Source organism: Galendromus occidentalis, unplaced genomic scaffold (genome assembly GCF_000255335.2).
Source record: "Galendromus occidentalis unplaced genomic scaffold, Mocc_1.1 scf7180000077528, whole genome shotgun sequence".
NCBI classification, from domain to species: Eukaryota; Metazoa; Arthropoda; class Arachnida; order Mesostigmata; family Phytoseiidae; genus Galendromus; species Galendromus occidentalis.
The window spans coordinates 690616-715730 of record NW_003805516.1 but is presented as its reverse complement, the minus strand read 5'-3'; the positions used below and the strand labels follow the sequence as shown (position 1 = coordinate 715730).

At 50.8% G+C, this 25115-nt stretch overlaps 1 protein-coding gene across 1 annotated transcript; it reads left to right on the top strand.

The window, feature by feature from the left end:
* Positions 1–13526: 13526 nt before the first annotated feature.
* Positions 13527–17530, top strand: LOC108864887 (uncharacterized). The gene is made up of 7 exons (XM_029112814.1): positions 13527–14014; positions 14259–14472; positions 15174–15999; positions 16275–16515; positions 16679–16871; positions 16970–17229; positions 17332–17530. The coding sequence occupies exons 1-7, from the start codon at positions 13527–13529 to the stop codon at positions 17528–17530; spliced, it is 2421 nt and encodes an 806-aa protein (XP_028968647.1).
* Positions 17531–25115: the final 7585 nt, after the last annotated feature.

Below are 25115 nucleotides of genomic sequence, written 5' to 3'. Positions count from 1 at the left end.
GTTTTTCATTGTCCACAGCGGCCTTCAACAACAGCGGCGGCGGCTGCGGCGGCTGCAGCACCACCACCAGAGCTGTCAGCTATGACTAGGCTCCGTGCCTATGGCTGGACCGGCAACCGAGGACGAGGCCGCTCCTGAAGATAAATGACATTTGGCTTCGTGCAAGCTTCCTTCCGGTTTTCCGCTTCTGAGCGGACGAATCTTTTCGGCGGGATACGATTTCCACAATTCAATGAGATTCAGAGCTCTCTAATACGTTCGATACGTGAGGCAATTCCCGTGATTTCTCGTTCGGCTTGCTTTCCCTGCTGGTGTCGACGTCTTCCGGTCCTTAATGAAATCGCTGCCTGAATCTCCCGAAAGTCGGCAATGGACTCCAAATTAGAAAAGTTGGAGGACAGGTCGAGGTCCTCATGCCCTCGAAGTCGAAAGGAGGCGATCGGAGGATGAGTAATCGAGCCTAGAGCACAATGCGAGTTCGCTGTGGGGCGGGCGGCAAGCTCAGCCCACGTGCCTGGGAGATCGAGAGCAGGCAGGAAATAACTGATTATTCGATTCAAGATCAGAGCTCGGTGTGATCAGGGATACCCGATCGTCGTCTGAGTCGCTCCGAAAAACCTTTGAAAGAATTGATTTCGTGGACGGTCGCGGCTCGACGCGTTTCATATTCTAAGGAAGTCATAATATCCCGGTGCAATATTTTCATGAATATCATTTCGATTTCCACTTCCAGGATAAAACGATAGCATTGCTCGGAGCTCAAGCTCTAGACCGAGAGCAGAGAAGTTTCACCCTCTAGAACACAATCTGTGTTTTTCTAAACACAGCGAGTCGCACGCTCGTCCAAGAGGAGGGAACCCCGTCTCCCCTCCGACGTTTCTCGGGCTTCAGCACTTACAGCAGAACTCCACGAAGGTGACCCCGTAGACAGAGGACCGGAGCCTGCCTACTTGCCGTTAGCCGAGATCGAACTCGACCACCTACCGCTAAACGGCCTCGTTGCGACGGTTCACGAAGTGCTAAGCAACTAAGCACGTTTTTTCCCACGGGAGGCTAGAAGCTTCAACGACTCGGCAGTCTCCTCGATATAGTGCGCCTTTGCATATGGGAGAGCGTACCCCGGCGATAACCTCCCTCGCGCCGTGCGAGCTTCTTCTCCGTCTTCACTTCCTCACGGCCCTCAGAAATGTCGAACACATTATCGAAATCGAGCTGTGGGATGGTGTCGAGAGATTCCGTATCCCTTATTACAGAGACACGGTTCTGTTAATTCAGAAGACATTCGACGTGGACTGATCGGTCGCATGAGCTAGATTGCTCTCCCAATCTGAGAGACTCACGGGTCGGACGCGCATTGCTGCTCTTCAGGACAGGCGATTCGGAGGTTTTCCGATTCTGATTGCTACGCGATTCACGTCGAGAAAATTTCCCCGAAGATATCCGAGGCTTCGTCCGGCAATCGCATGCGCCTCCTACAATTCTACGGTGCTGCGGCGATCAGACATGAAACTGAAACCAATGGTACTGCTTGATCTCTGCTGCGTTCATCTCCCGCACCGGACATCCGACGGATGGGCTGAACTATTCTCCGAAATTTCCGGAGAACTGCGATTTCATTCCCTTTCGAGTCCCGGCCTCGCGTGCCAGAGATCTCTTCCCAGCATCGTCAGATCATCAGCATTCGAGTTGGACGCCGTTCATGCGATGACCGAGAACCGGTAGCCATGACATGACTTTCGGACTTCCATGTCGGAAATAGGAGTTGCTCCCCAGACTCCTGGAAACTCATTGATATCGACGAAGTCTTGATGCCGAGAGTCTCCGTTGGGGATTAACTGTATGAGATTTTCGAAGGGTCACCGAACCGACCCGGTGAACAAAAAGATCCGGGACGGCAAAACCTGGGGACACTTACACACAAAACAGCGAAAGTCTCAACCGCTCCCCCAATCATATCCCTGCCGGATCACTCGAGACAAGGGAATGCTCGAGGAATGAATTATAATTGGTAGTGGAGAGGGATTCCAGGCCGTCACAACGCGGGCTTAGAGTGGTTCAATTGATCCATGGACCGGGAAAAGTCGAATCGATGCAAAGCCGCGACTTGATCTATGTGGTCAGCAGCTCGAGTCGGGGACTCTCAATTTATTTAGGGTGCGCGTGATGGAAAGAGACAGATCGTGAAGTTCAATCACTCCCTTGGACTCAAACAAAACCTAATGCCTTCACGCGGGGGATTCGCTCTCATTTTGTTTCCAACTCGGGACTTGTTGAATCAGCGACCGTCCTGAGTTTCCATACGGTGAGAACCATCTGTTTTTTGCGGTCCGAGGTACGAGCCAGGAAATCCTCGAGGATTTAGGCCACAGCCTCTGAAGCGAACGTTTCGCAGGCTACTAGTCTGGACCTTGGATCCCACCGGGCAACCGCGGCTTCTCGGAGCGAAAATAGTGACGCGCTCCCGGAGCCCCGCTTTCCGTTCGTGGAATTTCCCTGAGCTGCATATCGTCCGCCCGGATGGCGATTTATACTTCCATGATTGTGGATTTCATTGAGAAACCTCGATGTCAGCGAAGTATTTCTCCCAGAAATCGTACCGAAAGGCTGAATCTCATCATAGGCTCTCGCAGCTTGGTCCTCCGTAAGGTTCGACGCTCGTGCTTCGAGCACCGCGAGTTCGATTCGTTGTGATCGGAAATTATGAAAATCTCTGGAAGCCCCGTCGGCATGAGGCTAGCCTTCACGTACGATGGCGAATTCTGCGAGGCACATCCTATATCCAGGAACTCGTATCTGATAGTTCTGGAGCAATTCAGGGCGACGGTTATCGATTAGCACTTGAGGGCGATTCGGAGTGCCGAGAGCGAGTGATCCTAGATCAATCATATGAGCAGAAATCGTGGACTGAGTGGGCCTAAGAAGTCAGTCTCTTAAAATAAGTTGCATCGGAAGAGGAACGGAACTCGCATCAGACGGGGCCGTTCAAGACGGCGACTCCATACTCATGTCCTTTGAAGCCCTCATCGCGAGAAGCCGCTTGAATCGATTTTTCGGAACCATTCTCATTGGAAGCAGTGATACCGAAACCCTCCCCTGCGATTCTTTCCAAGAAGCCGAGGATACGCCTTCTCGGAATCGGGGAGCATGGAGTTAGAATATGGACCATCCCGAAGACTCCGTGCCCCCTCGGCACGGGTGAGAAACGCTGATCTACATAGACGCCACTCGCATGTTGATGTTCTCGCGAGCGAAGGTCTTCCACGGTATTTTTCCTCGGACACAAAAGCTAGCCGGACCTTGGAATAGGCAGCACCAGCTGAACGGAGGTATCTAATCCGAGGGCTCACTCCGCGTGAGGCTTCGCTTAGTGGACTCCTGCCGTCTCGATCGAACTGGAGGAAAGCGACGAATTACCCGGCACCAGCATCGAACCGCTGTTCGGCAATCCATCATCTTCCTAATTAACGCCGTCACTCGAGCTCTCATATTCCTCGTCTACTTCCTAAATGGCAAACATGAGCTCTCATGCAGAGTAGTGAGTGAATGAGACGTCCAGGAATCAGGACGACCGGTAGATGACGCTCAGGCAGATCGGTCGCTCATCGTCGCCAAGAGATGAAGGCAGGCTCGCCAGCTTATCGACTGGACTTGTGAAGGACCTATTGCCAGCAACGGGTCGTCGAGTGGCGCGGGAGTAAGTCCCTTGAAGTTAGTGGCGCGGTATTTCCTCCCTACTCCGCAAGGACGAGGAGCTGGACGAGTGGATGAAGGCAGAGAAGACAGTAGTCATGACCTTCACGAGTCGGCAGTCAGGCTGACTCGCCCCAGCATTGAAATGCATTCGTTGACAATCGGTGATTTGAGTCTCCCGCGGATATAGACTAATCGCTCGTCCCCGACACGCTGTCGAGTCGATTATTGTGCTGTCGATCTGCTGAGGGATGGAACTTTGACGTCTTAGTCGGTCGACATGCCGAAGCGGTCCGATTTCCTGCCTCCCAACGCGCAAGACGTATTTCCCATGCTGGCATCCCGATCCGAAATGTGAATAGGACGTAGGACCGTCTTCCCAAGAGCAAAGCAAGGACGCAGGCATATTCCACGAGTTGAGAGCACAGCTTCACCTACCCCGCTATCACGCGAGATCAAGTAACGAAAGTCTCAAGCAGACTCCATTCTATCCGCCGAATCCAACATCTGATTCTGAGAGGCTGAGGGCGCTCCTTGTTGAGCGCTCGACTCAATTAGTTTTGACGCGATGGAATTTCGCTTGTGATCCTCTCGGGACTCAAGGCTGATGCAGCTAAGCGTTCGGAACTTAGCTTCCTATGACTTCGGACCAAGCTCCTCGCGTGAGGAATAGAGAAACCCTCTCGAGGGCTCACGGAAACTCTCGGGGGAAGTCTATTCTAGATCTCAGCGCACGGCTGGGAACGACATAAATTAATGAGGAGAGACGAATTTATTACACTCATTCGAGAACAAAATAATACAGCCCCGTGGAGAATCAGGCTTTTATCGGGGAAGAAATCAACGTTGGTCGACACCGTCCACTCGAAGCCACGGATGATGACTCCGCGTGTGGATCTCCGCTGGGTAGCTTCTCCATTGGACATGATGGATGGTGGCACATCTCAGAAACCTCATTTCGGTCATCTTCGACACTCGTCGGCTGGTTGACTCCGTAGACCTTCGGTCGACAAGACTCGAAAGGTGCACGGTCGCGAGCTCGGAGGCTGGTTTCGCAGAGAGTTTCGCTACCGCTCTGTTGCTCATCCGAGGCAAAGCCTTTCGAAGATCCGCAACTTTCCTTGGGAGCGAAGAGGGAATTCTCGATATGCCCTTGCTGTTTTGTCCCGGCGTGAGTCAAGAGATCCCCGTTGTATCGAAACGGAGGGGGGGGTCACCCGTCCCCCAAATCGACTCGGGATTCGATCATTACCCGAGAGTCCCCAGTTTCCGCAATGCGAGCATTCGTCTTTCAGCATTTTCGTTCGCATTTTGCAGGCATCGACTTCGTCAGCCCCATCGGATTTTATGAACACTGACGTAGAAGAAGCTTATCGCGGAAAGTTCTTTTTGTGGCAAAGTCACCGCCACCGTAAACCACTCCCAGTGTGCGAAAAAGATAAGAGCGCACGCTTTGAAGCTCCGACGGGAGCTTCCACGGGAACCCCGCGACGGAATAAGCGCTCGAGAGAAACTCAAAAGCGTTGGGAAGCATGGCTGGACTGGATATGAATCACTCGTTTGGACCATTTTTCCCTTTCCCGGAGCTCCGATTTATGTTTCGCGTTCGCTAATGTTCCCGTGTCTCAGCGTCCATCTTGCGGAAGAATCTCGATTCTTTTGGAGTTTCGTCAGCTTGAGAAGAAATTAGAAGGAACGTCCGCTGCGAACAAACTACGATAATCGAGATGTGATGTCCATTTGCGTTTCGCCGAGTGCGAGGCGTTTTTTCTATGGGGCGGTAACGGGGAGCCCGGCGAATTCCGAGTGAGAACGATTCAACCCTGATATACAATGGAGAAACTCCCGGAATACTCAGAGGAGATTCTCCGTCTTAGCGAACTTCTTCTCTCACTTTTTGTGTACAATGTTTCATCCAGAATTTTTCATAGAGCGAATAGCAGCGGGAGGAATCTCAGACTGATAGATTCTCGGAGAATTCCACGCAAAAACGTCGCTCGTAGGAATCCAGATGGTCGGTGAATCGTGGGCAGCATCTCGATGCCTCTCGAGACGTCGAGCTGTATCTAGCATCGTGTGAATGTTCCTTCCCCCTCTCTCCCGGAAACCAACGTCTCCGAAGCGTCAAGGGTCACCGAGCTCAATATGCAAGAGAGATTCTGTATTTTCATCCAGTGCTTGCGCTCGCTCATCCGAGGAAACGATCCATATCAGCTTCATGAATGTCATTTGATCAACGACGAGGAAAAGTGAAGCCGTTCACATCCCCTAGAATGAAGTTCGAGGAAACCCCGTGTTGACACATCCCAGCTCTCGACGTGACTCCCTCCGAGGGAATGCACTAGAACACGGTGCGACATTTACGGATTCTTGGGGATTCCGTGTCTCCTATACTTCTTGAAACTTTCGTGGAGCTCTCCAGGGAGTCTGCGCCTCATGTCAGAACAGCTCCCGGGGTGAGGGGAAAGCTGATCGCGCTGGGCTCCAACTTAGTTCACATGAAGGATATCGCTGATATAGGTCGATTATGACGGTCATCTGAGAACTTTTCACAAACCTGGCAGGGATAGAGAACTCCAGAAACTCCTTAAAACTCAGCGGCTTCGCGTTCCCTTCGAGGCGACCTAAAAATATTCTCTCTGGGCACTGACAGAAAAGCAATTAGGCGAGTGTCACAGTGGATCGATCAGCTGGACTGGACGAGCTTCCGCCGGGAGCGGACAATGCCGTGGCCATCAGTACAGGCGCGGAGAGTCCTTCAATCGCACACGCCTTGTACTCACTAATGTGAACTTGAATATCCGCCTCATGTTTAAGAGCGGAGGTCTCTTGTACAGTTCCGAGAGAGGAATATCGCTAAGTGGGCAGACAATGAATCCACCGGTCATTCTAAAAGCCCGGCGACGAGAAACTCGCTCCGCCAGACAGCCTTTCCCAGCGGCTGAGAGTCCTTAAGCGGATCTGGGAGAACACCTGCGACGGCGATATTGAATTTTCTCCGCTTGCTTCTGTCATTCCCTCACTCCGCTGTGTCCACCGCTGCGCTCATACATCCAATTCTCACGGGGCATGGCAGATTACTTTTTCCTCTGACATGGATCTGTCTCATGGCGTGACATTGACTCAGTTTCGGAACGAGGCCAAGCATATCCTTCAATGTTCATTCCCGTATCGATATTCTGTTGAGCCTCTCCAACCGGGATCGTCGGATTTGAGCTGGCGCACTTGTGGCGCATCCGCTCCTGTCTTTCAAAATGACAGTCCTCGTATTAGAATTTTCCGCGACTTCGGAAACGCCTCAAACAGAAAAGGAGGAACAGCTGCTCCAGCCAACGGGGTCCTCCCGACGTCATATTTCAACCATGTTTGCGGAGCTCTGGTCCTTCCCAATGCCGAGGCTGCGCATGAGAACATTTCTCTCGGCCGCTATCCCTTGAAGCGCTGATAAACTTTTCTTCGATAAAAACCAATGGCTTTTCCCCGAATCGAAATTGATTTTAAAGTCGACGCGGCTTTAAAACAATTTTTTGTTGCGAGACCTCCGTGCGGCTTCCCGAATCGCAATGTTCTCGACCTCGCTCCAAGCTGGATTTCCATCTTTATGTATTCTCAGGCTTTCAGCGGCGGAGAACCTGAGTACCAGGGTTCGAAGATTGGGGAAAAATGGTCCGTGTGGGAATTGAAGTCCGTGATTTGTTAGGTTTTTGGGTGATTCAAGAAATGAGTCAATCACGGGTCATAATGGTCGGGATCTGAGGAGCGACGACTGTTACCTTCAATCGAATGTGGAATCTGTTCTTTCAATCGCTTTGAAGAAAATCACGTTCCTGACCCGAGGAGTAACTCCGTGTTGCCATTCCGTCGATGGTGTGCTACGAAGCGCGCCTTCGTACATGATTCGAGTGAAGAAAAATGACTGTTGCTAAATAATTTCTGTTCCCCCACACTCGTCCGACCCAGATACGTCCAACAAAGGACGAACTTGCTGCGCCGACTCGCTCGGTTTGCATTTGAATGCCCAACCCCGGCCGACCGCTTGCTCGCCTGTCACAGTGACATCGTCGACCAAGGGAGCTTCTCCGCTCCTTCTCTATTTTCCGCTGTATAAAGTTTGTCTACGGTCCTCTCGTCTGCTCTCTTCCCCCTGTTCCATCCATCCATCCATCTATCCATACCTCCGCCAGAGTCTTGACGGACAAGCTCTCTTCCTCGGTATGGTTCCGCTTGAGAAGTTGCGCTAGACTTCGAGGAAGCACAGGTCATACGCAAGTTCTGAGCTATCAATCGGCATGGCGACAGGGTGTCCCTCATGCGATTCGTCCAAACTGTGATGATACAGTTTGGAACTTTCTGCGGCTGTCTCCGACATGTGAACTCCCCCCCGAGGTACCCACGCTTACCTCCCCAGTATTTCCTGAAAAGCATTCTCAGCTCGAAATGCCTGAGTACAGGATCGGAATGGCTTGTCATCCTCAAGGTCCGGCTCGGAACCCGAGGGTTCGCCGAGCACTCGTGACTCGAAGCTCATTATTCCAGAGTACAGAGTCAATTTCCCGACGTACTCGAATAGTTACTGCAATGGATCGTTGCGACACCTTCATTGGCTCCGTGGTTCAATCGTGTCACATACCGACCCTAACAACGCGGTGTTTCGATGACGGCAACGATTGCAAGCGCAGCGGAATCCGTCAAAGCGAAACCGAACCTTGCGGTGATTTGGACGTTTTCACGACTGAACGAGTCGGATCGAATTGAAGGAGAATCGAAATTCTGAAACAGTCCGTGAATTCGTTCACGATCCCGTCAGCGAGTCATTTACTTGCATGGGGGTTGCTTGAATGCAAGCCGTCGCGCCGTTTCTCTAGCGAACGGGGGGTGCCGCTCTCGCAGTCATCTGCAGCTTACCGCCTCAAGTTTTGTGACTCACTCTGTTCGTTAACGAGCTGAGCGCGAGGATTTTGAAGAACGTTCTCAGCATTCCACGGTGTGACACGCTCGGAAACTCACTAATAAAGCCTAGGCGGAAGCTGTCGCAGGTAGGAGCTTTGTTTTTCCAGGCTACTTCAAGACTTCCGCTAGAAGCTGCTTACAGTCGCAGAATTCTGAGGAGCATTCTGAGGATCGGAAGCTCGCCGCTCCGCCTTGACGCGAGGAGGTTCGGATCGCGGGTAAGGCAGAGAACTCCTAGTCGGAAATTCCCGAGCTCGTGCCATTGGAGTTTTGCGATCTCAACCCATGTCCCGTCGTGACAAATCGTTGCCGATAGTCGGGAAGCGACGGAAGTTGCAAGGATTCCGACCCGGGTTCCTCGTTCGGTCAACATTTCACGTATTCGTATGTCGTTCTCAGTGCTGCAGTCTCGTGCACACGATTGTGTCGCTCGCTCGATTTCCACAACAATGAGAGAATAGTTCTTGAAAGTCTCACAGTTCGTCTACATTCTGGTCCTATTGGTATTCGCGTCGCTTGAGCAGACGTTTCCGACGGAGCAACAACGTCAACATGTCGAAACCTTCTCGTCTTCTAGTAGACAGCTGTTCCTCCGCAAAGTCTAACAAAAGCTATGAGACAACATACTTCAGTAAGTATGAGATGCTCTGCTCCGTGGTTTCCGATTTCACCCTCGGAGAGGGTATTCTTTCCTTCGACGAGGAGAAGCAGCTCATGAGAAGGGAGGGACAATATCGGCGCAATCAATGGATATTTTCTCAGAATCTAGAATTTCAACGAGATCATTTTTCCGTTGCCAGAGTTTCGACAGTCTCCGCGCACAGTCTGCTTATAGTCTCTGACAATGAGATATGTACCGAAATGTAGGAATTTCACTCGGACGGGAATAAGGACGGGCCGAGGGGGTTTGAGCGACGACTATCCTTCAAGATGCCACTCTGGACGATCAGAATTCTCGCTCCACGTAGGAATCGAAACGCAAACATCCAATTCGCAAAACCCACTCGAGAGTTCGGAATACTCGGGTTAGCGATTCTACCGCCGGCGCCGTGAGCAGCATCCAGAATTCAGGGAAAAAAACTCTGCGCCGAACTTTTCTCGGGGGGCTGATGATGGGAAAAACGCGAAATGTAGACGGCGCGAGCCACCTCTTGCGAATGGTGCCGTTTAGCCAAGTTTGAAGATCAAATCTTCGATGCCAAAAGAGGCTCGACGTCAAGGCCGAGTCGCCTCCACGAAGACCGCAGCTTCGCGCTGACCTGCTAATCCGAGTCGAGTCTCGAGCGAGAAGGACCTCTTGATATCCGAGAATAGTTCTATCCTATGTGAAGGTACATGTTTGAATAATCTTGAAGACATGAATCATTCGAGATGCCTTGCCCACCCACCACAAAAACAAGGAATACACTTGAGTTCCATCGGAAAATCAAGGCCTGGTAGGCCAGGTAAAAGTCTCATGGAGAGGTTTCTTCTCGCCTCGTGCCGAGCCGCGAATACTCAACGATCATTCTTGGCGGAATTCTCAAAGAGAGATCCTACCAATCGAAGCAGTGGAGTTACGATGAGATTCAGCCTGTAGAAAATCTGGACTCTGAGCAGCAGAGCTCGTAGACTCACGATAGTCCTTCTTTAAGGTTCCTCAATCACCTTGCGATTTGTCCGAGGAAGTCCCGATTTTTCCCGCAGAACCAGACTCGAGGACGCCGGCACATCCACAGATTTCCAACCGGACCTTCGACGCTGGGAGCCCGAGAGGAAGCGCGAAGAATCGAATTTACCCTCGCTGCCGCTAAGGCTACTGCTAGCGATGCTTGACGGCATGATGCTATTTTCTCGGGCGGCCTTGCCATCGATAAGGAAGTTCGCGAAGCAAACGATAGAGTTTGTTTCGGTGAGGGAGCGAAATGAGCTTTCGGCAGCCAGATGAACCGCCGCTATTCCAACCGTCCATGTATGTATCGGGTTTTGCCTCTGTGCCGCGACCTCTTTTTCTCTCCCTCTTCCTGCCGCCGTTTTTCTCCTTAGTTCCCCCAATCCAATGGCTTCTCGGTTTCCTCATCTTCCAGAGGAAGGCCAGTAAAGCAAAATGGAACAAACCCATTCGGGCCGATGGTCGTCTCGTAATAGAGCAAGGTTGCTCCATGCAGTGTTGGCAACAGTCGGTGAAAGAATACTGTTGCTCGCCAGCAGCCATATTTCCGTTCCGTGGGTAACTGATTCGCTATCGGTGGGTTCGGCGTCCGTATCAGTCGATATTCCTGCTATTTGTTTGTGCAAATGTCTTCTGTAATGCTCTCCCGGCTCTGATTCCGAAACTCTCACTCAGTCCTATTCCCGGATGCAAAGATCGCAGGAGGCTCCAGGAGACGGCTATGCGGTGTTTGAAGTTCCCGTCTTACTTTGTGCAAAATACAGCACGATTATCGTGTCTACGATCAATCTCCGATCTAGACGACACGACCTAGGAAAGAAGTGCGAACAATGCTGCCTCCGATGGGACGGACACATTATCCTGCTGCCTCACCTACGCACAGCTGGATCGGTGAAGGGTTTCGCTGACAACGAGCGTCTGGTGACTCCATCAGGTCATCAGATCCTCACGCGTCCATTGACTGAGTCCTTAGGTATCGTCCTCATAATGCCTCGACTTATTGTCCCGACTTATTTTTGGCTGCCAGGAACGACTCCGTTTCGGGCAGGTCACAGATACTGACTTCCTCCAGACGTAGGTATCTATTATTATCTACGATGTCTCAGCCGAGAATCTCGACAGCTAGACTGCATCTGTGGCGATTTGGGATGGCTCTACGGCTCAGAGTGGGCTCTGAATGATGATTTGCACACAGAGCTCGAACTCGAATACAGAGGAGCTTGCGGGATCGCCCTACAGGTCCGATGATTCAGATCGGAGAACTTGCGTTCGGAATAGTCCCCGAAATACACTGCGAATGCCTCTGGCTGGTTAAGGTCGACGTTCCTCCTCATGCATTATGAATGAGGCACAAACGAATATTGTTTCCCCGACACTATTTGAAATCTCGAAATCAATCAAGCCTCCAATCCTGTCACTCTTGAATGTCTACAGAATACGCTTGTCTCTCCTTGATCCCTTGATAATCCTCTAATCGTCGTTATCGGCATGATTAATGTTAGCTGGGAGCATATAGAGCAAGAGGCTCCGAGTTCGGAGCAAGACTTCGGGGAGCATGCATCCGAGAGAGTGTTTCCAGGAGTTGCTCGCCCTTCCTGGAAGAGAATGGGTCCTAATTTTTGAGTCAATCCCACCCGGGCGGTAAACACCATATGTTAGCAAACTTTGGCGAGCCATTCCGTGCAAAGAGCTGTAGGCATTCTCGGGCTCGTTCCGAGTCCTTCACGGTTCAAGGAGTATGCAAGGCTTTTGATTGCCTCGCTGAGTTCCGTCAGCTACCGTTTCCGTGAGTCTCACCTGCGTCGTCTAGTAGTACAGAGTTCACTTCGCCTTAGATACTCATCTTTCCGGGAGATATGCCTTCTACGACTCGATTCTTCACAAACGATAGAAAAGGGAAGTTGCTGTCAACATGTCGTTCCATTGGCTTCCTCAGCACCCACACGACTAGACTTTTGTGGGTGAGTTCCGTGCCCGTGTGGTGGAGCTCCTGCACCCACGACAGCTGATCGTCCCCATCAAGAACAGACGGTTCGGTCCATCGCGAATGACTCTTTATTATCTGCAGACGAGCTCTCGGAAGGTGATACTCATAGAAGGAGCTCCCGCGAAGGCTAAGGACAAGAAATAACTTCCGTTGTCCAGAAGAAAGAGTAAACCATGGAATCTTCTATAACCTAGCTATGCCCCCTGGAACGTCGTCGGGGGTCGGCAGTCCAATCGCGTCGTCAAGCACTCAGGTTGAGCGCAATCCGACCCACGGTGCCTGCTCTGGAGAGGAGTGCTAACGGACAGATCCTAGCAGGTACTCCAATGTCAGGGGACCACGCCAAGCTGCCGTTGGTGCTCTGTCACTCCTGAGCTCTGTGCGCACTCGAATGGTTGCAGCTCCACACCTAGGGGCGATCGTCATGAATGACGCAACGGTAGCCGTAGATGACATATGGTACACCCCAAGTCAGGGAGAGACAGTGCCTCACGCTTCCACAAGGACTCTCCTGCGAGCTCGGTCAGCCCTGCCGAAGGTAGTATGGTACCAGGGAGTTTCTGACCTTGGCTCGCGCTGAATGAACTTCGAACTAGACGGGCATGTCCCGGTTCTTAGGTATCTCCTAAGCCCTCGAGTGTCGGGCACTTCTCGAGTCTAGATTCTGAGTGAGGCGAAAATCGAGTACCCCGTCGATTCAGTCATTTATAAAACGGAATGATGTGATTTCTCTGATGAGGGGGTGAACCTCTATTTAGAATCAAGCTACCTCCTAATTATATATCGCGTAACATACGAGAAAAGATCTCCTCATCACTGCATCCCTTCTTTTTCAAGCAGATAAGTCATGATCGATCATCACAAGTCCCGGATCTGACCTTTCAGGGATGATTCTTCCCGAGGAAACCCAGAAGGAGAACTCGACCGGGCGGCATAGAGACCTCGATAACCCAAACGACGTATGTCCCCGAGCAGAGAGACCTCAATGTCACTAGACTTATGTGGTAGACAAGACGATCCTCTCATGATCAATTTCGAGTCGACGCGAGAGCAGACCACACTACGGGATCGATCGATGAATCGAAAGAATAAAAGCCGCTCGCCGGATCGAAGACGAGACGCACATTCCTACGAAATCCACCTCCCATTGAAATCACCATTGCCGATCTTTCCGGAGACTCCAAGCCCTGCGCTCGGCCAAAATAGATAGAGTCGGACTCTTCATCAAATGACACCAACGAAGCTCCGATGACGGACCGTGTGCGACATGCGACAGGCAACATTTCTCAGACTACCACCATTGGTCTGATTCAAGTGACGCGCCGGAATTCACTGATCCAGCAGCTGCTCACGAGACGGCCCGAGGTGGGCAAATACCTTTATTCCACGCTGCAAGTCCTCATCAAGGAGAAACGACGTGGTCCGATGGAAGCACGCGAACCTCTCGCGCATTACGCCGCCGAGCAGCTGGTTCAGACTTCGACAGAGATCTGTTACTGCATCGAGAGATGCACTCTCGACATCCAGGATATAAAGGATATGACTGAAAATCTCATGCGAATGCTCGAACGTATTTTGAAACTAGCGCCAGCTGTTGGCTTACCTTTCGCTGTCGACATCAAAAAGTTCATATTCCTGGTCCAAGACATGGCCTGTGCTCTCCAAGAGGAAGAGAGAGGAAGAATTTGTCCAATAGATTGGACGTCACTCGCTGAAATCCTCATGATGAGAGTCCTGTTGGTGAGTTGTAGCTTCGGATGCGTATGATATACCAGTGGATTGGGGTTGTAAAATTGTGAAGAGTCGAGGAAAATCGTGGTCATCAACCTGGTGCCAGACTTTCGGCGGCTCTGATTGCCTTCAGCCTGTCGTTCGATCCCATCACCCTATGTACACCAATGCATGCCTTGCGGTGCAGGTGCCATGCATGTAACTAGTGGATTGAGCTCTTAATATAATGAATGATATCGGAGCCTATAGAGCCCTCTCTGTGATTCCTCAGGTCAGGCCGACAGAGCGAAACATCTTCCGATACGTTCCGAAAATGAAGCACATCAACGGTATACGATTGATAGGGGCTGGGGGCTTCGGCTCAGTCTACAAAGCCATCTACACACCGTCGGCGACGGTGATGTGCATCAAGTTAGTGCCTGAAAACCGATTACCTGCAATTGAATTCGCTGCATCAGATAAGGTTCATTTTTCTCACAATCGAGTAATTGAAAAACACGATCCTGGCTATATTGGAATCAGTACAGAGCTGATGATCGAAACGACCTTTCCTACTGGAGGAACACCATAACACCATCGGGCGAGGATCCTCACGATTAGGGAAGCGTTCGTAGGAAGCGCTACCCTAGTCGGAGTAGCAGAGATCTAGAGCCAGGGAATTGTTCGGGTTCCCTTAAGGCTGCGAGTTCTCACGAGAACTTTAGATTTGCGAATAGGTATTTGCTTTCCAAAAACATCCTGGAGCCATCTTGACTCAGAGGAAAATTCCAAACATCCAAGACGTTTCGTGGTTATATCCAGAGATAGAAGAACTACGGTCGGAATGTTCTCCACAATGAGTTCATTCCTTTAGGTCCTATTTGTCTTTCCGCCCCGAGGGTTTATCTTCGGATGTTTGCCTCTTTTAGACAACTTCAAGTAATTCCTATTTGTCCTGCCACCCTCGCTTCGCTTCCTGGAGTAGCTGACTGAAACGGTAGAATACTGCGCGAAGAGATCGAGCCGACGGAATCCTCGGTCTTTTCGGCGGAATCACTCGCGTCTTCGAGACCGAGGAAGGATCGAGAACTGCTACTCAATTCTAATGCGGGAAGATGCTTGATTCTTCTACCTCGCCGGGAACTCCATCTCCGAGGAATCTACGGTGATTTTCCTCATTTCCAGCTGGTGGCTTCAGTGATAAACTCGCCCTTCCTCGTCCACTATATATGCGTCATTCAAGCCCAAGGAGCTTACGTGACAATGATGGAGTACGTTTCGGCAGTGGATCTCAACAAGGTCCTCACAATTTCGCAAGTGCTACCCCCGGAGGTTCTTCGCTACGCCGTCGTCCAGATTTTCTTGGCCATCGAACACCTGCATTTGAAGGGTTTCGTACACCGCGACATCAAGGTCCAGAATGTGCTTATCAGAAGCACTGGCCACGTGAAACTTATTGACTTCGACACAAACAAACTATGTCTGTCTCATTTTGTCAAAAACCGAACGTTGACCGCCTTCTTCAAAAGAACTTCAAAAGAGTTCCGGGACTCGGAGGTAGCGGGAACACTCCCATACGTGGCGCCCGAATCTTTCAAGGGCTACCCCTACGGTCGTGCTCTGGACTGGTGGGCGCTCGGGGTGACGGTCTATCGACTCCTGATCGGTCGCTTACCTTTCCGGGCGTCCAACGAAGAGGAGCTCAAGGAGAAGGTGCTGCACCATCGACCGGATTGGTCGGGTTTCGCTTCTCCGAGCACCGATGCCCGCGATTTCGCCACTCAACTATTACAGAAGAACCCAATGCGCCGGTTGGGCTCAGGGAGTTCCTACAGAGAAATCAGAGTCCATCCACTTTTCCAAGGCATAGATCTACAGGATTTCCACAAAGAAAGTCATTTGTGCGATGTTCCTTATGTTCGGGAAGCTATGAACCCAGACAATCCCTCCCGTGGGGCTCATTCCCCTCTAGCTTCAAGAGGAGCTAGAAGTCGAGTCGTCTTGGAGTTGAGTGAGTTCGCTGAAACTTTTTCTCTCCTATGCTTCCCCGATATCTATGCCCAACTTTGTTTGGTCCTGAACGCTGGTACAAGACAGCAACAGGAACTTGGGCGAATAAGTCTTGGCCTGTTACACTATCGGAATGGGCTAGACCGTACAGCATAGTGCGGATGAGAATGAGCCTGAGAATAAGCATTATATTATTATTATGATAAGCATTATGTGGATCACTGTCATTAACACATCTCAAAATTTTTGAGAGCCAGTACAAAATCTCCATTTCAGGACACGTCAGAGATGCGAATATTGGCTCTATGAAACCGATCTTGACATTCGCATCGCCTGGCTTCATGAATTTGATGGACAGATTGATTGCCATGAAGAGTCAAGGGCGAAATGATCCTGTGTGTTGTGAGGATCGGAAACTGTACGGATTGGGTACCTTGAGCTCGGATCTGAATTACGAATGGGATGCTCATGACGCTAGATCCTACAACACCTTGACTTCTATCGAAGGCATCTTGGGGTGAGCGGAGCGTCGTGTCTATCGGAAAAAAGCCTTCGATATAATTAGTTCGACCACATAGATTCACCGTTCCGACTCTGGTCGAAACCGGAGGGATTCCGGGGCTGAATCCAATTATTCTCCCCGATCGTTCACAAGTCTCCAACAGCTCGCTTGTGCGCAGGTTGAAGCGGTTCACTCGCATAAAATTGAGAGCTGACCATCGTAATTTGTTCGGGAAGTATGTATATGACATTGATTTGAGAGAAGTGAGCGGTGCTCTCGGACTCTGTGCTTTTGTCCGGAAAGTCGCGAGCAGGTACCAGAGAGGGAGTCTCCTGATAGGGGATATCATCTATTCTATCGACGACCTGAAAGTAAGCGAGTCTCTCGGTGGAGTCCGGACCTTATGCCTGAGCTCTGCATCTGAGCTCGTTCAGAGACGGTGACGTCACATTAGTTCCGACTTTCCCAGATCAGCGAAGGGTTGAAGCGGATACGGAAATATATGAAAGGGAAAAGTCATGTGCGAGCAAGCGTATTCTCCGTGAATGCTTTCCGGCTCACGAATCAAGGCATCGACGTACCGGTCACGTTTGGACGCATCGGCCACAGAGATCTGCTGGTGACGCGAGATGTCAAACGGCTCATGGACATCGTTCCGGCATTCGAAATTTTCACAATGCGGGTCCTTCCGGTGAACCGGAGACCTCTCCAAAGTCACATGATTGCCAGGTGAATCCACTTTCCCATCCATGTTCTGCGCCTAGTGACATAGATTTGATCAACTCTATCGGATTCGCGGCAGTCTTCCTTGACGCTTCCCGATCTTTCCAGTCTCCATGAAAATTTCGGAGTCATCCTCCCGACAGACGAGTACCTCTACGTCGGCGACGTGTTGCTGTCGATAAATGGTGTTTCGACGGCTATCCTAGAGACACCCGACGACCTCATAGAAGCGATGAGCAGGATAAAGAGTAATGAGGTCATGATAACAGTGCTTCCGATATCTCCCCTGAGATATCCCCCCGATTAGCGTCAGGGAATCGGAATTTGTTTTGGCTCGGATACTCTTTCCGACGCTATGCCTATTATAATTGTTGTAATGTAGTTATTGAAAGCCGACCTCATTCTCGACGAGAGAATAAATTTCATGATGAGTGTAGGAATGCGAGAGCTCTTTTCCACTCCGGACTACACACCTACTCCATACGCGTGCGAAATGAGCATAGAATCTTAGACCTTGTCTCAAGGATATTTATTCTCTTTCCCCACCCCACTTCCTGAACAGGAGAATACAACAGAGAGAACATCGACACAACTCCTTCGAGACCCAGGATAGCTCTCGCTTGACGGTCACGAGTCAGCAAGCCTTCAACAACCTCTGTAAAATAAATTTTGGGTTCTCTGTCCGAATCTTTGGGAAGGCTCTCTTCCACGTCTCATTCGAAGACTCCCCATCGCATTCGATCCCAAGATTGATCTCGAATTCCCTATTGGCTGGCCATCAACGCGAAGCGAACGCGTCCCGGGCCTACTTGGATAAGTTCCGGGTCGCGGGGTGGCGAGCGAAACTCTCTGTCCACCAGAACGGGTCGTGTGGATCTGGCGACGGCATCTATCTAGAGCCGCCCATCAGGAGGTTTACTTTTCACAATCGCAAGAAAACATTGCCCGAAACAGCCTTGTCGTCGACCTATCACAGATCTATATTATCAGCGTCTATGTCGTGACGTATCGAGCCTAGCTCGTAAATCGGTCTATCGACTCGAGAAGCGTACTGAAAAAGCATGGCTTCAATACATGCCGCTCACATCCGTGTACCAGATCCTCACTGTCGCATTCATCCTGGAGTTGATTGACATCGAGAGCTCATCGGAGCGTTATACTCGACTTTCCGGGAGCACGAAGGGCGTAGGCTCAATGAATAATCCTCCCCTCAAAGTCGCTCGCGCAACACTCCAGCGATCCGCGCCATCGCCCGTCGCAACGTTTGGCTCTTTCGAATTTCACGACATTGATCGTGATATGTTTCCGAGGTACAGTCGTAGGATATCCTAAGATTTTCCCAAAGCGTTTAAACGCTCAGCGAGCGCTTCGGAAAATAGTCGTCGATACCCCGGGCTCACGCTATCCAGCAAAGATTGGATAGTTTCGTATGTGGCACCATCACTGATGTTTTCGGTGTCTTCCTCGTCCCCGAGGATTTTGAAACCGGAAGGCGACATCAGAATGAAGAACTTCCGATCTTCCATCGTGATGATGTTCAGGTGCGCTGTGATGCTAGTTACTGGCCGTTTCTTCGAAACTGAGATTTCCTTGACCGCGAACTCCACGTCTTTCATCACCGAATCGACCTCTTCAGGGAAAGGCACCTCCAAGATGCCGTAGGGAGGCTCAGGCGTCGAGGGCTGTAAGAAAAAAGAGAATAATTCTCAAAGCTAGTCGGAATCAATAAGCGATGGAATGATGTATTAAAATTCATCAAGTATAATCTTAACCTTACAAGAAACACATGCGGGATATACACGAAATAACAGAGACCCCGTTTTTTCCGGTGTTCCCTATGTGGCTCCTCGAGCTCTACAGTATAACCTTCTTACAAGGTGCCGCATTGGAACAAGTTTCCGCAGTGCCATATCATATCTCTCCAATATTCTGGTCGGTTTCCTGTTGTCCTATTTTGCGAACGACAAGAGCCGTCGAGCGAGCTCGCAACAACGAACATTCATTTAAAGCAACCGTCTTTGCTGTCGCCGCCGAGCACGTCCTAAGGAGGTCATACCCCATTTCCCTGTACACAGCCACTATCTCGCGATCTGATGTAATCCCGCTCAGTCAAGGGCTCGGAGAATTTCAAATTGGACAGACTGCAAGTTTTTACTAAAGGTCGTATCCATTCTCTTCGGGAAATTTAATGAGGCCAAAGAGAAACAACTGCTATTGTCTGCGCCCTCACTGAGAAGCTCATTCTTATGCTGAGCTACATTGATTGGAAGTGACTCCGTATACCCAATCCCCAGCGGAGATTTCGAATAAATTGCCGATCGGTCCTCGATCGCGTATTCGAACTGCTCGGGGTCAACGTTCCCACGGACAAACATACGGTAGGGTAATAGATCGGATGGTCGATGCAGAGAGGGGAAGAGTGTCTTTCCAGGAGATGGATATCCCTGCAATTAAGTTCCTTCGCTACCTCAACCCATCTTAACAGCTTTGCTCACGTCCAATTAACCACAGAACAGCTGACGACTCCGAAAAGTAGGCAATGACCGCATCTACAGGTCTACGCGGAAAGACCCATGCTTGCTCAGGAAACCCGGATTCTCGCTAATCGATTCAGATCCTTCCCTGGCTATGACACCGGACATCCTCATGGATATATCTGAGCTTCGTACACAACTTTTCGAAGCTCTTTTCGGAAAGTGAATTCACCGCAAATTTCTCCCGTTCTTGATCTTCTCCCGATGTTTTGCCTTCAGCTGCGCATCATGGCGTTCAGAGCCGCCAAGAACGTTCAGGGCAATGTTCGGAGGAGATGTATCGACGGCCGAGCCCCCGTTCCACGCTCAAACTCGAACTTCTGATGGTCATTCGCCTCCTTCTCCTGCTCCATGTTTGGGAGAAAAGTGAGCTTGGGAGCGCTGAAATTCGGGAGCAGTCCAAGCGTGCAAGCGCAGCTGTCGCGACTTCAGGCAGAACTATTCGTGCTAAAGAAAGGAAACAAGCGGAACGAATGCTTGACAAGGGGAGGTTTCCTTTCACCGCCGCCGCGCACGAATTTGATTCCGGTCTGATCATTATTTTCGGAGCACCGCAGACCTATTGCTGGAGAATCGACAGCGAACTTATCGATATTCGATCCCATTCCAGCGTGACTCCGACCAATCTTACGCTTGGAAATCCTGAGGTGTTCCTGCATTTCGAGACCTTGGACCTCGTGTGTTGGGGACTTGGGATTTTTGAGCAAACGAGTCGAGTGCGGAAGGGGGCACAGTATCATTGTCGAGCTCACTTGAGGGTGAGGGAGATCGCCGTTCCCCACCACACGCCCGATCTCGATCAGCTAATCCGCATTTCTGTGGCGACAGATCTCATGGGAAATTCGCGATTGACCGCGCTCAGGGGCCTAACATTATTCGGTCCGTGGAAGGCGATGTAGAGAGTATTAACCAGGTTGACATAAGACATTCCAGAGGAGCTTCGTTATTCATATTCTGTGGCGCTTATATTCACAGTCTGGCAGCTAGCTCTCGGCGGTTTCCACCATACACGAGAGACAGGGTAGATTTGCCTCTGCGATGAATCTCAAAAGAAGATTTCATCGGGCTCTGAGCGGTCTCGGCGTCGAATCTCGAGGCGGCGACCGCAGACGTCACTGCATATGATAGATAAAGGTGAGACTCACGGGAAGTTCCGAGTATTTGGACGCGCCGCTTCTCCGGTCAGGCATTATTTGTTTGATGGTGGTAGAATAGCGGATTGAGAAAAAACCTCGTTCCCCCCTGATGAAACAGATGGCAGATCCGACGAAACTCCACTCAGCAGTTACTATTCAGCTCCATTAGTACGAAGCCAAAAACCCTCTAGACAACAGTCTGCCGTTGCTAGACTAGTGAACTTCGTCGTTGCTTCGAGCCGGTTTCGACAGGGTCTCTAGTCTCTACCCTCTGGACCTCAGCAGATATGTATCCAACTCGTGTCCTCACGCCCTCTCCCTCCGATTAGGTATTGTGAGATTAGCCGAAATTCGGGGAAGACAAAGGACAAAGGTCAACAGATTCGCAAGGATGGAATAGAGTGCTCATTGAGCGAATCGTTGCGTGAATAATCCTGATTCCCGAAGAGCTGCAACAGGAAAGTGAAATCTCGACGGTGACGTCGCAATTCGCATCACTCATACGTACCGAAATATTTTCACTAAGTCAATTCGAAAATTCACTCGACGTATCGGCACCTTTCTGATCTCTCGGCTTCTGTGAGCAAGCTTCCGAGACAGGTAAATTTTAACGAAACGGAACATACTAGACTGCGACGAAGCAGAAGCTTCTTCTGCATATTTTCCGTCTCGGCTTCACCTGTGGATTTAGCGGCCGGCGAACCCTAAGGCAATTTGCTCGACGAGGCGCTCGTACATCGAGCTAGGTTCGCTCGTTCGTAGCCTTGCGAATCCTTGAACATTTTTCAATCACCGACGTGTACAACGATCTTAAGCCCACCGTCTCGAGCCCCGGTTAGAGGTAAACGAATTTTCGGGGAGCCGCAGAACCCGCAATCGGGTAACGGAAGGCAGCTTCCGGAACAGGACGACATTGTGGGCGGACGACATGGAAAAAATGACTTTGTGTCAAACCTAGAACACCGTGACGACGCGACGCGGGCTCGCTCTCCACGTATAGACCGGCCATAATGATGGTCTCAGCAACAGAAACTGCCAACTCCGTGAGCACTGATGCTGACGTGTTTATTAGAATGAGCCGTCATGCGAAGGATGTAGACAACCGTTCTGATGGCTGTGAGTGATCACCCTTCCCGGATGGCCTCTTACCCCCCGATTCGTGGTTAGAATTGTAAGAGCAAGAATGTTGTACGAGGGGAAACGAGGAGTCCTCTTATGCCGAAACCTCCTTCTTAGACCCGGCGTGCTCCTGACATTTGATGAGCGCTTAATTGCTACGACCTCCTCGTCCGGATGGTGATCTCAAAGGGAATGTAGCCTTGCTTGATCGTTTCGATCGACGCCCGTCCTGGGAGACGACTCCATTTCGATATGTGGTCTGGCATGTCACGACCGAGGATATTTTCTCTTAATCCCTTATACAGTATTTCTCATGTTGAACGCCCTCTTTCCATGAATTCAGCGTTACTGCGATTCTGCGCCCTCCTTTCATGCTCAAGTGCATGGGCATGGGTTGGAGTCGTATCGAAGATTCGACAGATGCCAGAGATTTGGAACAACTGATTCCCATGCTTCCGTCTCCTCCAGGGAGAGATTGTGTTTCGAACAGTCGTTGACTGTCATTGAAGAAGAACTTTTGCTTCTTAAAGTGAGAGGTTGAATCGGGAGTTCGCATTTGTCGGAGACGGTACGGTGATCAGAGTCGCCCGGAGAAGTCTGAGCGGGCTTCCTCGTGTGAACAGAGAGAATACTCTAATCGAATCATGGATACCCTGATCTTATGCACGTGGCTTCTCGGCTGCCGATCGCTTTCCGCGAGCGGAATCGCGCATCCGCCAAGTCGTGCATAATAGTTATGGACGGCGTTTACCGACCAACCTCTCTGGCGTCGACTCCTGGTCAATAGGCGCCGCGAATGAGCTCGATCTCGCTTTCGCTGGATATAGGATCGTTGCACGATCATCTCTCATCAATCACAAAATCTCCACGGATGAGTCAACACATATTATTATTGGTTCACATAGACAGATCCTCAAGATCAGAACTTTCCGTTTACGAGACGAATCGCGTTCCTCACTCATCAAGGTCGAATCATGGGATCGAATGCTAGAAATTGTCTCTGGAGACCTTTCTCTCAGATATCCTGGAGCTGCGTCTCCAGGTTGTCGACGAGTCGCAGGAGTCTATGAGGTCACTATCCGGGAATCGCGGTTTCTTCGAGAAATTATTTCGCAACGAAGAACTTCTCAAGTTGACTTTGTTCTCTCTTCTCCTCGCTGGGCTCGGCCTCGGTTCTCCCGCCCCCACGGCCTATTTTTCGTCTTTGGGACTTTTCGGAAATCCGACATTTTCATTCACTCCATCCATTCTTGTTGGAGAATTCGAGCGACCGGTAAGCGCGATGAAATCAACGCACTCTCTTGCTTGGGAGCTCTTACGTCGCCACGAACGCAGGTTTGTAGATCTCAACACATCATGGATACGCCTGCCAGTCGATTACATCAATTCCTGATATATCCTCTCGTTCGGCTGATTCATGTTCCTTTCCCTTTCTGCCCGCTCAATTCTGCGATCGATGTTCTCGGAGCCCCGGCGTTTTGGAGCTGCGCAATTGGAATCCCTCAGTCGTATTTCTCATGTGAAGACCAGGAGGCCATCATTCCGGCCATGTGTCCCCCCACCGAAAAAACTCGCATCCTGTGCGCACCGCTGGGGATGGTGCTATGAATCGATCGCTAATACAGTGCGAGGAATATCAGATCTTGTGGCATCCCTAAATGGATGGGAACTCGTACGGCTATTCTGAGCAGAGGAATAATTCCGGCTGCTCGGGGAATTCTCAACAGCTACGACACCCAAATGACGCTTTCAACAACCAGAAGCGGAAGCGTAGCGAACAAATGTCGGAGAAACGTCGACTAATGAAGTCCGGCTCATCCGACCATGATTCAGATTGAACGGAGTACGAGGATGATGTAGGAGAGTGAAACGCAGATCAGCGTGCCAACAGAGCAGCGAACGAGCGAGTGGGATCATAAAAGAGGAGGAAGTCGTTCTTGGCGTGGGAAACGGGAGAATTTCGGAATTCGCGGCGACGTTCCCGCGTGCACGCCAAAGCGATTCTCTGTTCATAAACTCGAAACTCCTACTACGGCACGAAATTTTTCGAGGGCAACGCAACTTGCTGTCCGAAATTTCAGGGCAGAGATTTCCACACGAGGTCTCTGGCGGAACCGCGCAATGACACGTGACTGGGGCTTTAGCTCTTGATTCTTGATATCAGGGAGTCCCTCGATTATCGAGATGATGATTTTCGTAAAATTCTCGGATGTTGTTTTCGGAACAAACAGAGAGAGACTGCGAAGTTCAACTGTACGATACGCCGCGCGAGTCGATTTCTGCCCCAGGGCCGAAGCATCAGGCTGTGAAGGAGAAGAGGGGATCACCAGCTCGAGATAAGCTGAAAGAGGTGCAGACAAGGCTAGCGAGCATCCCTAATAAGAAGTCTAGCGCCTGCCCAGAGAGAAGAAGAAGGATCCGAGCAGCACTGTCGGCGAGCTACGTGTAGAGTTAGCCGGTTTCGGAATGGAGATCGACAAGCGTTCCGGGATTCGGCCGGAAGACTGACGGGGCGGGAGCGACAAAAGGGGAAGCAAATCAGAAATCTGTTCAATCGCCGTTTTCCGTCATATCGCCCGTCTACCTGTAGCTGATCGACATCTGCGCCTTCCCTGGTCGGTCCGATATCAAATGACCAGCGCTAGTTGGGAGTCGAAACGCAGATTGGCTCCGAACGCCTGAACATTTCCGTCTGGGTGTTCGCTGCCCCTGTACCACGAGTCCAAGTCTCGAATGTGAAAGAGCTGGGGGTGAAGTTCCATTCCGATGGTGACGTGGCGGGTCGTTCGCGGGTTCGTTGATTGGGAGGGGGCTCTGGTCGCGAGAACTCATCAGCTGATCCGAATCGCTCCAAGCAAGTTTCACGAATACGCAGACAGGGGAAACGGATTCTGCCTCGTTGCGGTGTGCCATAGGGAGTGAGGTATCGATGGCCGGGCGATAAAGCGATCACCATATCTATCTCGGCGCAGAGATCGCGGAGTCGATCGCTTATTCTTTATCGACTTCGCATACAGTGACGGTCAAAATAATGCAGGGTTCGTAGCAGCCCTCGATGTGTCAGGTTTCTATTGATCCATACCATCCGGCGATACTACATATA